Raw genomic sequence first — 14,750 nt, 5'->3', positions numbered from 1 at the left:
AGGTAAAACAAATCAACTGAAAAGATTATTGTAAAGAAATAGCTTTCACCAGAGGCGAATATGAATCCAACAAATCTAGAAGGTTTATCAAAGTGAAAATAGCACCAACAGAATTCAAGCACCAAGAAACCAACCAGCTTCCCGTGCAAAAGCTAATATACAGGTACAACTTGACAATTTACCGGGAAAAGCACACCATTAGAAGCAAACAATAAAACAAGGGCTAAAGGAATCCAATTTTTTTTTGTTTGGAGCTGCAAGATTTATCATCACTTCGAAAATTGTTGACTGTTTTAACACTCGCATCCACCTGTCCTCTGCTGACTGCTAGCAGCAACATCAATGGTGTCGGGCAAATATCTTTACCAGAAAAAAATTGCGGCAGAAAAAAGATATAGATTAATATCATGATCAATGTAACAGTACTAAATATCTAGTACAGAAACAATTTTTTGGTCACAGTATTAATCTTGCAGAGCTCATAATATCACCTGTTTGCATGTTAACATCACTTGCCCACAAACAGTCTAGCTTAACGATAACTGATAATCTAATTGGACTCTTGGGGAAACCACCAGAGGAAAGAAATAGGACCAGTGGAAACAGTAATGTAAAGCAGAATCAGTCAGAAGACACAGGTTTATTCGGCCTGCCAAGAGCAGCTGCGCTAAGACAAATAGGTCTTACAAAATTATTCACCCACATTTTTACATTTCTCGTTCCCCAGTACGACATTATTTTTAGGTTGTCTCCAACTGATGTGACACTTTTTGGGAAGATAAATATTTTTACGTGCACCATGCTGCTAGAATCTTATGGACAACAATTACTATAAATAACGTTTCAACTTACATTTCTTCCTCCTCTCCACTCTTCAGGGCATTCTTAGCAATGCATTGGAAAGCCTCTTCTACATTGGTACCTTCCTTAGCTGAAGTCTCAAAGTAGGGAATGTTACCCTTTGAAGCGCACCAGGCCCGAGCCTTTTTCTCAGACACCTAAAACAGAGCAGACAAGTAGCTTTAAGTGAAAAGAAAAAGAATAATTACCTCTATGGAACTAAAGTTGTTCTCTGTATGGAACTATAGTAGTCCTATAGGCGGCTTACCAAAGAAGTGGACAGGTGAGAGTAACAGGCAAGGGAGTTAAAAGAGGAGTAATTGGGATGAAGTACAATTTGTTGGACCAGGAACTTACCACTCTACTATTTCCACCATCAACATCAACTTTGTTCCCCAGCACAACAAATGGAAAATTTTCTGGATCAGAGGGGCTTGCCTGCAGCAAATTCCTAACGAATCAGCAACTTCATTCGGAGATTACAGATTAGTTGTTCAACAAGAAAAAATAGTGTCAGGTGAAGATACCAAACAACTAAGTTTATCATTTTTAACACCAATCTACATGTGATCCTAGGCAAAAAGATAAAACAAGTAACTGGTGGGCACTAACAAATACACGTGGCGATAACAAAAGGGAGGAGCACTGAATTAGCAACTCATGAAAGATGAATAGGGATGGCAATGGGGTGGGGCCGGGCGGTTGCAGGGAAAACCCACGTAAACCCGCCCATATACCAACCCGCCTCGCATAGGCAAAATTTGTGTTTTCAATCCGCCCCGCATAATTTTTTTTCTTTCTAACTTAGTTTGACATAAAAAATAAAATTCAAAAATTTGTGTTTTCACCATGCTGCAACAACAAAATGAAACATCTATTAATTTCATGCGACTCTATAACAATTAAATAGATTATTTTTTTTGGGAACATTTTGCAGTGCAAGGCTGCTGAACCAAAAGTTGTCATCATTATGAAGAAACACTTCAAAGTTCTCTGGTAGATCATTTTAAAAGTTCTTTCTATTATCAATTAACAAACAGCAATCCTTGCTTAACAAAAACCTCACATTTTAATTGGTGAAAAAAAAGAATTAATTGACTCCTGCACAAATTGTTTCTTCAAAACTAATGGAAGAAAGCGCAAAACATATATTTTGAGAGGGAGTTGGAATTTCTGCAACCCACACCCGCACTACATCCCTTAAAAAAAGTTTCAACCCGCCCCGTCATCTGCCCCGCCCCATTGCCATCCCTAAAGACGAAGCATAACAAGCTCCATGAGGGAAAGACTCATAAAGCCATCATCTCAGAAAGAAGCAAATAAGGGTATAAGTCTATAAATAGTTAATAATGTAAATGGTAACAATAGAATCAAATAAAGAAGTACCTGGTAAACAATCAGAGGCAAATAAAGAAGAGGTACCTGATAAACAATCAGAGGCAAGCAAAAAAGAAATACCTGAATTAAGAACTCTTCTCTCCAGTTGTTTAAGTTTTCAAATGACTTCATTGAATTTACATCATAAACAAGGACACAACAATCAGCACCGCGGTAGAAGGCAACACCAAGACTCTGAAATCTCTCTTGGCCAGCAGTGTCCCAAATCTGAACAACCAGAGACATCAAAGTTAGAGCAGGAAACAGGCTAGGTTGATCTGTCCATGAGTAAAACATTAACACGGGTAATACAACCACCAACTACCTCTCCCCAATACCAAACCTAATTCATGCAGATGTTTGGAATTACGGCATCATTTTCAAGCTGAAAACCCATAGAGCATGTTTCTAGATATCAAAACTTATATGAACCCAAGAGTAAATTTGAGAGAGAGAGTGAGAACTGGATTGGATGCACCATAAGTTCTCTAGATTGGATATTCTGATAAATAAAAGAGATATCTGCAAGGCAATGCCTATCCTATCCTTTTCATTGCAGTGGATCCACAGATAGAATTGAACCAAACCGAAGGAGGAAGGACAAAGACAGGAATAACTTGGAAAAAGAGGTGAAACACCTGTAGATCAAATATTGCTTTTCCTTTTAAAATTCTGGAGGAGGGGGTCAAGTAAGCTGAACTATTACTCAAGATTCAAAGCCAAATGAGGAAAATATACTGGGAGTGAAGATGCAGCATGACCCTCTTCTCCGTGATTACTACAATATATATAGATCTACACAATTATCAACTTATATGCCACAAAACTCAAAATAAAAGAGCAGAAGGGTGAGGAAGCTAAAAAGTTTATTTAGGTTAATACGATTAATTATACAGGTCTCTCTTATCCATTCAATATCACATTGTTTGCCACCAAGTTCATTGGTCTACCCATTCCTTTTATAACTTCATTTTGACAAGAACACAAGTCAAAGTATGCACACCTAGAGTCCAATCCCAAAATTAAACATCACATTGCGTGGTATGCTTCTACTTAAATGCAGTGTAGAAGTACCGCTCCAATTTCCATCTAAACGAAGCCAGAACAATACTTGAATCATCAACCACCTATGTCAATAGGTTCCACCATCCCAGCCGAGGGCTTCCCATTAGGTTAGGTGGTTTCTTATACACTCCAAAAAACGATTGTCCATAAGGAGGAAATACTAATGATAATGAGCATGAAACAACTGTCTCTACTCCCAGGAAAGCTATCTCTGACACGCATAGAATGTTTCTATATGAAAATTGAAAGGATAGAAAAAGATTTGTTTAATTTCTTCTTTTTTTCTTCTCAATCAGGATCTTTTTTTCATTTTAATAATGTAATTCTTCTTTTTCTCATAAGTATATTATCATTCCCTCTCAAACTAAAAATATTATCATTCTTGAAAGAAGTCATGCTCTTGAGCAACACATAAGTGCTTATCTCCTCCCCATACTTATAGAGATAAAACGGTCCTAATCTTCCTCAAGAAACTGACATTTGACTCACATGCATCCTCTTTTCTCAGTGGTTGACTAAGATAATTTAGACAATTACTCTAGCATGCCTGTTAAAAAGTCACCATTGACTTCCCTTATCCTGACGTTTTTTTCTTTTCCTCATTTAATAGCTTTCTAGTTTAGATGAGAAAAACAAGTCCAAACTCCAACAAACACAATGAACATTTCAACCCATAAAAAAGGAACAAAATCTAAAGCAAAAGAAGTGATGGGTTGCAATGAACAGAACACGTGTTGCAACGGAGGATAAACACAATCGACAGCATGATACTAAAGTAGATTTCAATTTTTCATTATTCTCAGATAACTCTTTTGGTAGTTTGGTCTTCATGCGTGAATCGAAGGAAAACTCCCTCTATCTCTCTAGTTGATACGAGGAATCACTGATGAGTTAAGTAATATAGCAAACCTAGAATTGACAATTTTATACAGGAAAATCAAGTTGGTTGATTGCACAAGCTTATACACAGCAATGAGACACTATCTAACTAACCTGTAAAGTAAAGAGCCTATCTTCAAACTGCACTTCCTTTGTCAAGAAATCAGCTCCAATAGTTGCTTTGTACTGATTGCTGAACTTCCTATTTACATATCTATAAAGAATCATTTAAGGCAGGCAATAAGGCAAGTCAATTATAAGGTATAATTGCATCTGCAAAGTGAATCAAGCTGTTTTTTCACAATACTCTTGCACTGGTTATTAATCGAGCAATACTAAAAGTGTTAGGTTACAAAGCTTTCAAGGATACTGATTCATCAACGAGGTCTTTCCAACCCTGCAAAACACAAAGAGAAGTGATTTATGGACATATACTGAAAAATCAGCAACTTGTGGAACTTAGATCACGATAAGTCAAATAATCAAATCAATAACGCCTCAATTGCCAGCTAGTTAGACTCTACTGTGTGCACGAGTTCTCAATAATCATTCCGTTCTATTCCAATCTCAGATCACCGTAATCAAAAACTCAAATTCAAATCCAAATTCGAAAATCAATCTGTTAACAGGCCAATCAAAACATAAGAGTTCGCGAAATGAACATGAGGAGCGATGAATCATGCGTTACTGAATCCTAAAACAGTATAGAACAGAAGAAAGTTGTACAGTAATATTTAGCATCTGTATTTACGAATAAGGTGAGAACTGACCCGCTGTCGCCGAGGATGATGACTTTCAAAAGCGTACGCCGGCGAGAAGGCATCTTCAGCTGACTCGATCTGACGAGAAGAGACTGAATACAAAGAACTCCGCGCGTGTTTGTCTCTCCGTGTGTGGCGTGAGGAACAGAGACAGTTGGCAATTTGAGACGTTTCTAGTAGAAAAATGATTGCCCAGTTGTAGTATAGTAGTATTGAAAATGAATATACTTGAGCTGGGGTACTAGACAGTCAACTGACCTTTCTCCGCCTGCTCCGGCTCGGGTCGGGTCGATTTTGGTGCTCATTATTGGAATTCGGGAACATGATTTAGCTCACGATTGCCAATCCTTTTACTAAAAGATTGGACCGAGTTTAATTGTAATTCAATTAAGAGAACCAAGGATAATGACTATGATTATAAATTTCAAGTTCTTTAAAAAGTATGATTTGAGATTTCAAATCATAATTTCGAATATTTTTAAATGTAAAACTTAACTCATAAGTTTATATTTTATAAAAAAAAATAATATTGTTTGACGTGAAGAAATTGTTTGTACCATGTGAAAGGATTATATTAAAAAATAACTAGTTATTATTATTGTCGTTGACTAGTTAATCTTTATAAAATATGGATATTTGAAAGTTTATAATCACAAATATTTATTTATAAAAGGAACGTGGAGATATGCAATATATCAATACGACACCTTAAAATATTTAGCCATCTTGTTAGTGAACATGATGTGCTCATTTGGTAAGAATTAGACAAATATTAATAGCTTTCACAATTCGTGGGTGTTTCATATTTATGAAAAAAAATATACAATTTCAGAAATCCAAATTAAATGGTCAAATTAAATTTCAATTTGATATCAATCTTAGTTCATATCACATGTTTAAAAAAAAGTCCTTTGATAAATATTGTAATATCTTGAAATCCTTGAAATTCTCAAGTTTGTATGTCGCAAAAGATGTAGTTTAGTCTTTCTTCATTTTGTTAATAAAAAAAATAAGAAATTACTAATAGATTTTTGTAATGGCAACTTCTAAATCTCTATCACTAGATGATAATTGATAACACAACTTAATTTTTGTTTAATTATTATTTTATGATTAAAAAGCTTAGGTGGAATTTTTATGTTAACTCATAAACTTCACAAATAATCAAAACAACCTTAGAATTTATTGTTTATAAATTAATTTTGTGGTTGACATTTTTCATGACATAGTAAAGCGCAAGAAATGGAAAGAACCTCATATGTGTGGTCAAACGTAGAATGGCGCAAAAAAATAATAATCTCATACTTCGACAACACTAACTGATTATTTAGGTAATTACTGAGATCAAATTAGTTTGATCAAATTATATAAATAAATAAGTGAAAATATAATTGTTCATTTAATTTGACAAATAAAATGTCTAGAGATAAGCTATTTAAATCATATTGATCAAGTTCCCCCCCCCCCCCCCCTAAATTTAGTCCTCTAATTAATAAAATAGGCATTAACTAAATGTACTGACTTTTCTTTAAATGTAGTGATTAGTTCCCTTATTTTAGGAGGAGTATGAGGATAGAAAAACATCTCTTAGTTTCATGGTAAATTTTATTATTATGCAACATGTTTTTACTTTTCTTTCTTTGAGATTTCCTCACTGCCTTTCTCCTAAAGGTATCACATTTCTCTTCCCCTGAGTCTTTTTGTTTTCTTCTTTAAAATTTCATTTCTTTAATCTTTATCTTCCTAAGATTGAGGCTTCTGATATCATTTACGAAATAATTATATGAAGTATTGATTCTGTATGGTAATAATTCTCATCGTTATGAAAGAACAATGATAATGTTTCAATAATGGGATCATTGATTGTGATTAATTTTTTTTCGTGCTTTAGTTTCATGTTTTCTTCTTATTTTGTTTAATATTTTTGTGAATTCTTGAATGACAAAAGTAAATTTTGTTTGGATCTTTAATAAACAGGAATCAATACTTGGGAGATCGGCGGAACCTGCGTAACTTATTTTAACGCAGATCGTGACAAAGACTTTTTATAAAAATGTCTTCGTCATCGACTGGGAACTCTCCATCATCAAATTCATCCTCATCATCATCTCCACCAAATAATTCTAACTCCCAATCTCCTTCTTCAAACAATAATTCATCATCTAAAAAAGATAATAGCTCTTCTTCTAGTGGTAATAATAATAACAACAATAACAATAATTCAAACTCTCAATCTCCCCCTTCTAACAACAATTCATCGTCTGGAAAAGATAATAGCTCCTTTTCTTCAAATAATAACAACAACAACAGTAACAATAATAATAGCAATAACAATAATAATTCAAACTCTCAATCTCCTCCTTCTAACAATGATTCGTCATCTGAAAAAGATAACAACTCTTCTTCAAATGACAACAATAACAACAATAGTAACAACAACGATAATGACAACAACAATAGCAATAATAATAATAATAATAACAACAACTCTGATAACAAGTCACGTCCTCCACCAAAATCATCAAACTCATCAAATGGAGGATCATCGCCTCCTCCGCCGCCACCACCTCCACCATCACATTTTTCTCCGAATTCTAGACCTCTCGCCCCTCCAAAGCCTCAATCAGCAAAGTCAGATGGTAAGGATAACAAAACAGCACTCAGGATAGGAGTCGCAGCTGGAGCGGGATTATTATTTCTTGTCATGTTAGTTTTCCTCATCTCTTGTTGTAAGCGGAAAAAGAAAAGGAAGCATGATCAAATGGGCTACTACCGAGACAATTCTCATGGAGCCATGAGTATATTTCTTATCTCTTTTTTTTTTCTTCTTAATCCTTATTTTATCATGTGCTTTAATTTTGACATAAATGTATTATTTTCTCTGCTTCTTATGTTGTTCTTTTTAAGAGTCAATTTAACTAACTTTTAAAGCTAAACTAGATTATATTAAGGAAAAACTACACAAAATAAATCAATTGTGAAGCTATTTACTCAAATTGGATTTAACCCAAACTATTTACCCTTAATAGACTCATGACCCAAACTATTTAACTTCTTACCCCACTTTCTCCCTTTTAATTTCGCGCATGACGTCATACTGACATCAGCATCACTGCTCCTCTTTGATACCATCAGAATATATTATACTCTGATGGTATCAAACAGTTTCGCTGAAGCACTATCTCTTTCTTCTTGATACTATCAGAGTATATTATACTATTATACTCTATTGGTGTAATATATCACAATTACACTATATTACAGTTGAAAATAAAATAAATAAAAATGAATAAAAAATATTCAGATTGAGATGCGGATATCTAGCTCTCTTTAAGGAGATTCAAGTCCACTGCGACATAATCTACACGGATCCAGCAATAATACTCTTGACTTGTCTCCTCCAGGATATAATAGCCCAACAAAGCGTATGACTCAAACAACTCCGGATTAGTTGAAGAGTCCAAAGCTCCACAACAAGAACACCTTCCTTCAACATATAAATACTCTCTTTTGTATAGTGAATATAGTTGAAGACTTAGAATAATTTATTTGTTTCAACTCTCTCTTTCACTACATTAACCTCAATATAAACACAATATAAATTATTTTCTTATACGATTTTCTCTTATTCATCTCTTGTACACAAATACATCACTATTTATAGGTGATGAATTCTTCCTTGCAATGAATAGGAAGATTATGGGTAGTAAATTGGCTAAATGAATGACCAAATGTTACATAAGTTACAACAATAAAGAGGTAGAATAATGAAGAGTTGGTGGTTATAAAAGTTACTAACAACTAACGACCACATTCCACCACCATTGACGAGAGTAAAGAGGCACAAATGTAATGTCCACCCATTGACATAACATGATACATAATGTGACATATTATATATTTTTAATAATATTAAAATATCACACTAACATACTCTGATGATATCAAGAAGGAAAAAACAGTGCTTCAGTAAAACTGTTTGATACCATCAGAGTATATTATATACTTTCATGGTATCAAATGCTTGGGATAGTTAAAAACAAGGGGAATGAAAGTAATGGGGTATCTAATGGTAAATAATTTCTTTTTTGGGGATAGAACAATAATTATCCCTTATATAATTCGGTATTTTAAAATAAAAATTTAATTATTCAAAAATCATATGAAAAATACTATAAATTGCAATTTTTTAAATCTTAAAATATTAGTCAAAATTCATGTCGCTTAACTGTCTAAAAGAAAATTATGACAATTAAAAAGGAATGGAAAGAATACCGGTTTATAGGTATACAAGTCCAAAAGGTATGAAAATTAGGTTCTTGATTTTTTATTCTTTTCCCCTTCTGTGTTTTACATCACACGTTATTTGAATGTATCATACTAGATGAACGCTTATATCTCAATATCTGATCATTTAAGAATTTCAGCCTATCTATTCATGAGAAAGATTACAATTTTATTTGAAATTAACGAGCTTGTCCATCCACAATGCCACCCTTGATTAGATAATCACTCTTTTGAGAAAGCTTGTGCTACAAATATCACGCCTCAATATTTTTGCTAATTCATTTTCCCTCTATGTTCTTTCTTTTTAAATTATAATAATTTTTTACACGCATTATGTATTTTACAGATAATCATTATTATAATAATACTCGACAACATACGAACAATTGGCAGAATAACAACAAACTTCAATCAACTGACCAATTTCATAAGATGCCTCTTCCTCCAGGTACGTGGTGACATAGCTACGAAAATTATACTGCATAAGTCAAAAATCACGTACGTTTATATGTATAAATATTAAATTTTGTACATTGTTAACAAAATTCCTGATTTCGCCGCTAGCAGGTAGTGGTCAAGTAAGTTCAGAGCATAGTTGGCCAATAGCACCACCACCACCACCACCAATGATGAGTAGCATTGAAATGAGCTCGGCGGCTTTCTCTGGTCCACATCAACCAGCTCAACCACCTCCACATCCAGCAATGGCTCTTGGTTATAATCAAAGTAGTTTCAGTTATGATGACTTAGCAGTTGCAACTGGAGGATTTACTAAAGACAAACTTTTGGGACAAGGTGGTTTTGGATATGTACATAAAGGAGTGTTGCCTAATGGTAAAGAAATTGCTGTGAAAAGTTTGAAATCTAATAGTGGACAAGGAGAAAGAGAGTTTCAAGCAGAAGTTGAAATTATAAGTCGTGTACATCATCGACATCTTGTATCTTTGGTTGGGTATTGCATTGCTGGATCTCAAAGGATGTTGGTGTATGAATTTGTTGCTAACAGCACTCTTGAAGATCACCTTCATGGTATGTATATATTTTATTTCAAAGATGTCACTTATCCGTTTCAATCTATTTGTTTTATTTAACAAGTTGGACATTTCAATTAATTTCTCAATATTTTAGATTGATACTAATATCTAAGTATTAGTTAATGCAATGATATGAGAGACTTCTTCTCTATTTACCTAAAATGCCCTTGAACTATTATAAAAAGGTACAAAAATGCTTCTCATTCATATAGTGGGCCTAAAATGTCATTGACATCCACCTTTAGGCTCAAAAATGACATTTTCTTTAACAAAAAAAGGCATTTTAGGCCCAATAGATGAATAGGGGCATTTTTGTACCATTTTCAGTAGATCGAGGGCATTTTAGACCCTTTTTCGTAATTAAAATTCTATTAAATAAATTTTGATTTATAATTAATTTTAAATAATAATTGTAACCAATACATGACCACCAAGTGTTTAAAAAAATATTCAAATTATTTAATTAAAATTCTGTTAAATAAATTTTGATTTATAATTAACTTTAAATAATTAAATTGTAACCAATACATGACCACCGGGTGTTTAAAAAAATATTCAAATTATTTAATTAAAATTCTGTTAAATAAATTTTGATTTATAATTAACTTTAAATAATTAAATTGTAACCAATACATGACCACCATGTGTTTAAAAAAATATTCAAATTATTTAATTAAAAATTTGTTAAATAAATTTTAATTTATAATTAATTTTAAATAATTAAATTATAACCAATAGATGACCTTCACATGTTTAAAAAAATTATTCAAATTAATTAATTAAAATTTTGTTAAATAAATTTTAATTTATAATTAATTTTAAATAATTAAATCGTGACCAATAGATGGCCTCCACGTGTTTAAAAAAAATATTTAATTAAAATTCTATTAGATAAATTTTGATTTATAATTAATTTTAAATAATTAAATTATAGCTAATAGATGGCGGCCGCGTGTTTAAAATTTTTTTTAATTAAAATTCTATTAAATAAATTTTAATTTATAATTAATTTTAAATAATTAAATTGTAACCAATAGATGGCCGCCACGTGTTTAAAAAATAATTTAATTAAAATTCTGTTAAATAAATTTTAATTTATAATTAATTTTAAATAATTAAATTGTAACCAATAGATGGGCGCCACGTGTTTAAAAAAAATATTCAAATTATATAATTAAAATTCTGTTAAAAGGACCTAAAATGACCTCGAACTATTGAAAATGCTACAAAAATGCCCTCATACACCTATTAGGCCTAAAATGCCTTTTTCTTTTAATGAAAAGTTCATTTTTAGACTTAAATTTAGATGTCAAAGGTATTTTAGTCAAATAGATGAATTAGGGGCATTTTTGTACCTTTTTCAATAGTTCAAGGACATTTTAAGCCTTTTTCCGTTAAAAAAATCCTAAAGAATATTTTTCAAATAATAAACAACTTAGTTTATTAAGAAATTAATATTTATCATTATACTAAGCATTTTGTTTAAATAACTTTTGTTATTGTTATTTCGTATTTGGAGTTTATCTCATATTTTCTTTGTTCAATTCATTTAGGACCTGGTCGTCCTCCTATGGATTTCAATACAAGACACAAAATTGCATTAGGAGCTGCGAAAGGTTTTGCTTATCTTCATGAAGATTGTAAGTTTTGAATTTTTTATAGTTTTTATTTTCACTATTTGACTTATATAGTACATGTATTTTCATATCTAAGTATTCTTTTAATGTAAATTACAGGTCATCCTAAAATCATCCATAGAGATATCAAAGCTGCAAATATCCTATTGGACGAAAATTTTGAAGCAAAGGTATTTCTATCTTAGAAATACCATGGGATATACCAATTATATGAAGAATTTTAATTTCACTTAGATACACATAAATTCAATGTCTTAATTCTTACAATATTTTCACTAGGTGGCTGATTTTGGACTAGCTAAGCTCTCATCTGACAACCATACTCATGTGTCCACACGTATCATGGGGACTTTTGGGTGAGTATGTTTTGAAATATTTCTAAAAATAACATTTTATTGTATTTGTTGTATTTTATTTTGTTATGTTATCGCTTATAAGGTCTTTGAATTGAATTTTCAAAAAAAAACTGACCTTATAATATTACTATTAGTTGAGTGACAATATGAGAAATCAACCTCATGATCTCTATTCCAGTCTACTATTTTCATGCTTGTATTTTCTTAAAGTGGACTTTTATTACTTTCTTAAATTTTTGAATAATATATTAGTGTGTTCAATTAGAATGAAATAATGAAATGTAATTATTTGTATGGATTAATAGGTACTTAGCACCAGAGTATGCTTCAAGCGGAAAGCTAACTGAAAAGTCTGATGTCTATTCGTATGGAGTTATGCTTTTGGAACTTATAACTGGACGTCGTCCGATTGACATGGAGGGTGACGATGATACTTTAGTTGAATGGGTATGTACCTTAATGTTGTTTAATACTCGCTTTGTTTTAATTTATCTGTCTTAGTTTTTTTTTAAAATAATTTTTTAATTTTAATTTTACACATGACATATTTTAATTTATGCTATTGATTTATACATAGGCAAGACCTATTCTTATTCGTGCGACAGAAGGTGGAAATTATGATGAATTAATAGATCCACGCTTAGAGGGAAACTTTGATGCCCAACAAATGTTATGTATGGTGGCATGTGCTGCTGCAACAACCAGGCATTCTGCAAAAAGACGTCCAAAAATGAGTCAGGTTAGTTTCCTCTCGATTTTTTTTTAGCTCAAGATTGATTATTTAAACTTTCGTCTTGTTAATGAGAATTTGATTTCTCACCTTACAATCCTATGTACCTCCCTCAATTTATGGAAAACAAAAAGGATTAGAAATAAATATTTTAATCAATTACGATTATGATTAACCATATATCATAAAGATCAAAAATGATAATTTATCAATAATTGAAGGAGTAAAAGTGATGCTAATCCTTTTAAAAAAAAAACGAACCCCTTCGCCGTTTAAGATTAACTATATTTTTCTTGGTGAGTAAATTAAAAGTACATTTTATTTTGTGTGCTTAACTTTCTTAGTTATTTCTTATTGTGATTTTATTAGGAATGCTATATTTTCCTTTGGAATATAAATAGGTAGTCTTATGATATTTTTGAAAAATATTAATCGACGAATCACTTTACCCACATAGGTTGTACGTGCTTTAGAAGATGATGTTACATTGGACGATTTAAATGAAGGAGGAAAATTGGGTCATAGTGCAACTATCAGTTCTGGTGGAAGCTCTGAACAAGATGGAGGTTCATATGACTTAAAGAAATTTAGAAAATCCAGTATGTCGAGTCAAGAATACTCAAGCAGTGAGAACGGTGAATCTCGTGAATTTCGTCAGAATAAGAAGTGAATATGTAGCCCTTAATCAAAATTATTACTTTACAAAGAAAAGGCGATTACTCAACTCTCCATATAATTATAAATTTTATTTATTTGTGTATAATTATTAAATTGTAGATACAACACACAATCATTTACCAATTGAACTTGATCGCAAAGATGCTTTAGGTACTTAAGATTGGTATCTTGGTGCAATAATGATATTCTTCTATCATGAAACTTTGGTGATTGCAAATTTATGTTTGAATTTTTTGTGAGTTAGTTATCAAATTTTGTTGACATTGGAGAAATAATTGATGTGCATTAGTTCACACAGTACAATTTAGCTGATGTTATACAATTTAATTCGCATTTTTGAGATATGTATTTGATATTTTATAGGTAAGCATCAACCCCTAGTATTTATGTAGCCTCATTTGTTTGCACTTAATACTAAGCTTAATGAAGGTCTTAATCTTAATTCAGACATCAATCATTAAATGTATTTATTTTTAAGTCTGAATTTTATTATTCATATCTTATCTATGAAGTCTATTTTTTTAAAAAAAAAATTACAACCACCTAGTGGCTAATGGTATCATTAAAATGTTTTTTCAAAATTTTCTAGAAATGTGGTAGTTCACCATTACTCCATTCACTTTCACCACTAAACGATCATCTTTCATCGATCCATATAACCATCGTTGTTGTCAATCACCACAATCAACTATCACTATCAATAGTCATCATCATTTATAATCATTTCCACCAATCACCATTACAATCACAAAGCACTATTCAATATTACAATCGTCGACCATCACTATATATCGTCATCCACTGTCATCATTCACCAACACTATTAACTATAATTATCAGCCGTCATTATTAACTGTCATGATCACCAATCACTATTAATCACTAATGTCAGTCATATCATTGTTAGTTACTTCTGATAACCACCATTACCATCCAACACAATCCTCAATTGGCACCCATAACCACCAACGTTTGTCATTACAGCCACCACCAACTACTTGTATCGCATTTTTCATGAAGACGATTAGCCAAGCCCATTCTCTACGAAAAACATATTACACACTTAAGATGGCATACATTTTTATTAAATTTTCGATGAAGTGAAA

At 31.9% G+C, this 14,750-nt stretch overlaps 2 protein-coding genes across 2 annotated transcripts; one reads left to right on the top strand and one right to left on the bottom strand.

Annotated features, from left to right (window-relative positions):
* Window positions 1–61: 61 nt before the first annotated feature.
* On the bottom strand, window positions 62–5,125 carry LOC129885457 (ras-related protein RABG3f). Its single transcript, XM_055959738.1, has 7 exons — window positions 4,932–5,125; window positions 4,532–4,558; window positions 4,276–4,375; window positions 2,299–2,445; window positions 1,198–1,278; window positions 853–998; window positions 62–360 (listed from the first exon to the last, which is right to left on the bottom strand). Exons 1-7 carry the CDS (start codon window positions 4,982–4,984, stop codon window positions 294–296), a joined length of 621 nt encoding a protein of 206 aa, XP_055815713.1. The 5' UTR covers window positions 4,985–5,125; the 3' UTR covers window positions 62–293.
* A 1,850-nt stretch (window positions 5,126–6,975) lies between these two features.
* On the top strand, window positions 6,976–13,636 carry LOC129884489 (putative proline-rich receptor-like protein kinase PERK6). The gene is made up of 9 exons (XM_055958782.1): window positions 6,976–7,720; window positions 9,556–9,657; window positions 9,777–10,238; window positions 11,797–11,883; window positions 11,980–12,050; window positions 12,160–12,236; window positions 12,542–12,683; window positions 12,814–12,975; window positions 13,424–13,636. Exons 1-9 carry the CDS (start codon window positions 6,976–6,978, stop codon window positions 13,634–13,636), a joined length of 2,061 nt encoding a protein of 686 aa, XP_055814757.1.
* The last annotated feature ends 1,114 nt before the right edge of the window (window positions 13,637–14,750 follow it).

This window comes from Solanum dulcamara, chromosome 4, assembly GCF_947179165.1.
Source record: "Solanum dulcamara chromosome 4, daSolDulc1.2, whole genome shotgun sequence".
Lineage (NCBI taxonomy): Eukaryota > Viridiplantae > Streptophyta > Magnoliopsida > Solanales > Solanaceae > Solanum > Solanum dulcamara.
Note: the sequence above shows the minus strand (reverse complement) of the source record. Positions and strands in the feature narration are given on the sequence as shown.

What these genes read in the sequence shown, in the direction of transcription:
- LOC129885457 (XM_055959738.1), bottom strand. Translation starts at nt 4,984, where the DNA reads ATGCCTTCTCGCCGGCGTACGCTTTTGAAAGTCATCATCCTCGGCGAC. An exon ending in GAGAAGAGTTCTTAATTCAG is followed by an intron (nt 1,279 to 2,298) that starts GTATTTCTTTTT and finishes AATTTGCTGCAG; the next exon opens with GCAAGCCCCTCTGATCCAGA. An exon ending in ATGGTGGAAATAGTAGAGTG is followed by an intron (nt 999 to 1,197) that starts GTAAGTTCCTGG and finishes GCTCTGTTTTAG; the next exon opens with GTGTCTGAGAAAAAGGCTCG.
- LOC129884489 (XM_055958782.1), top strand. Translation starts at nt 6,976, where the DNA reads ATGTCTTCGTCATCGACTGGGAACTCTCCATCATCAAATTCATCCTCA. An exon ending in ACGAAAATTTTGAAGCAAAG is followed by an intron (nt 12,051 to 12,159) that starts GTATTTCTATCT and finishes TATTTTCACTAG; the next exon opens with GTGGCTGATTTTGGACTAGC. An exon ending in CGTATCATGGGGACTTTTGG is followed by an intron (nt 12,237 to 12,541) that starts GTGAGTATGTTT and finishes ATGGATTAATAG; the next exon opens with GTACTTAGCACCAGAGTATG.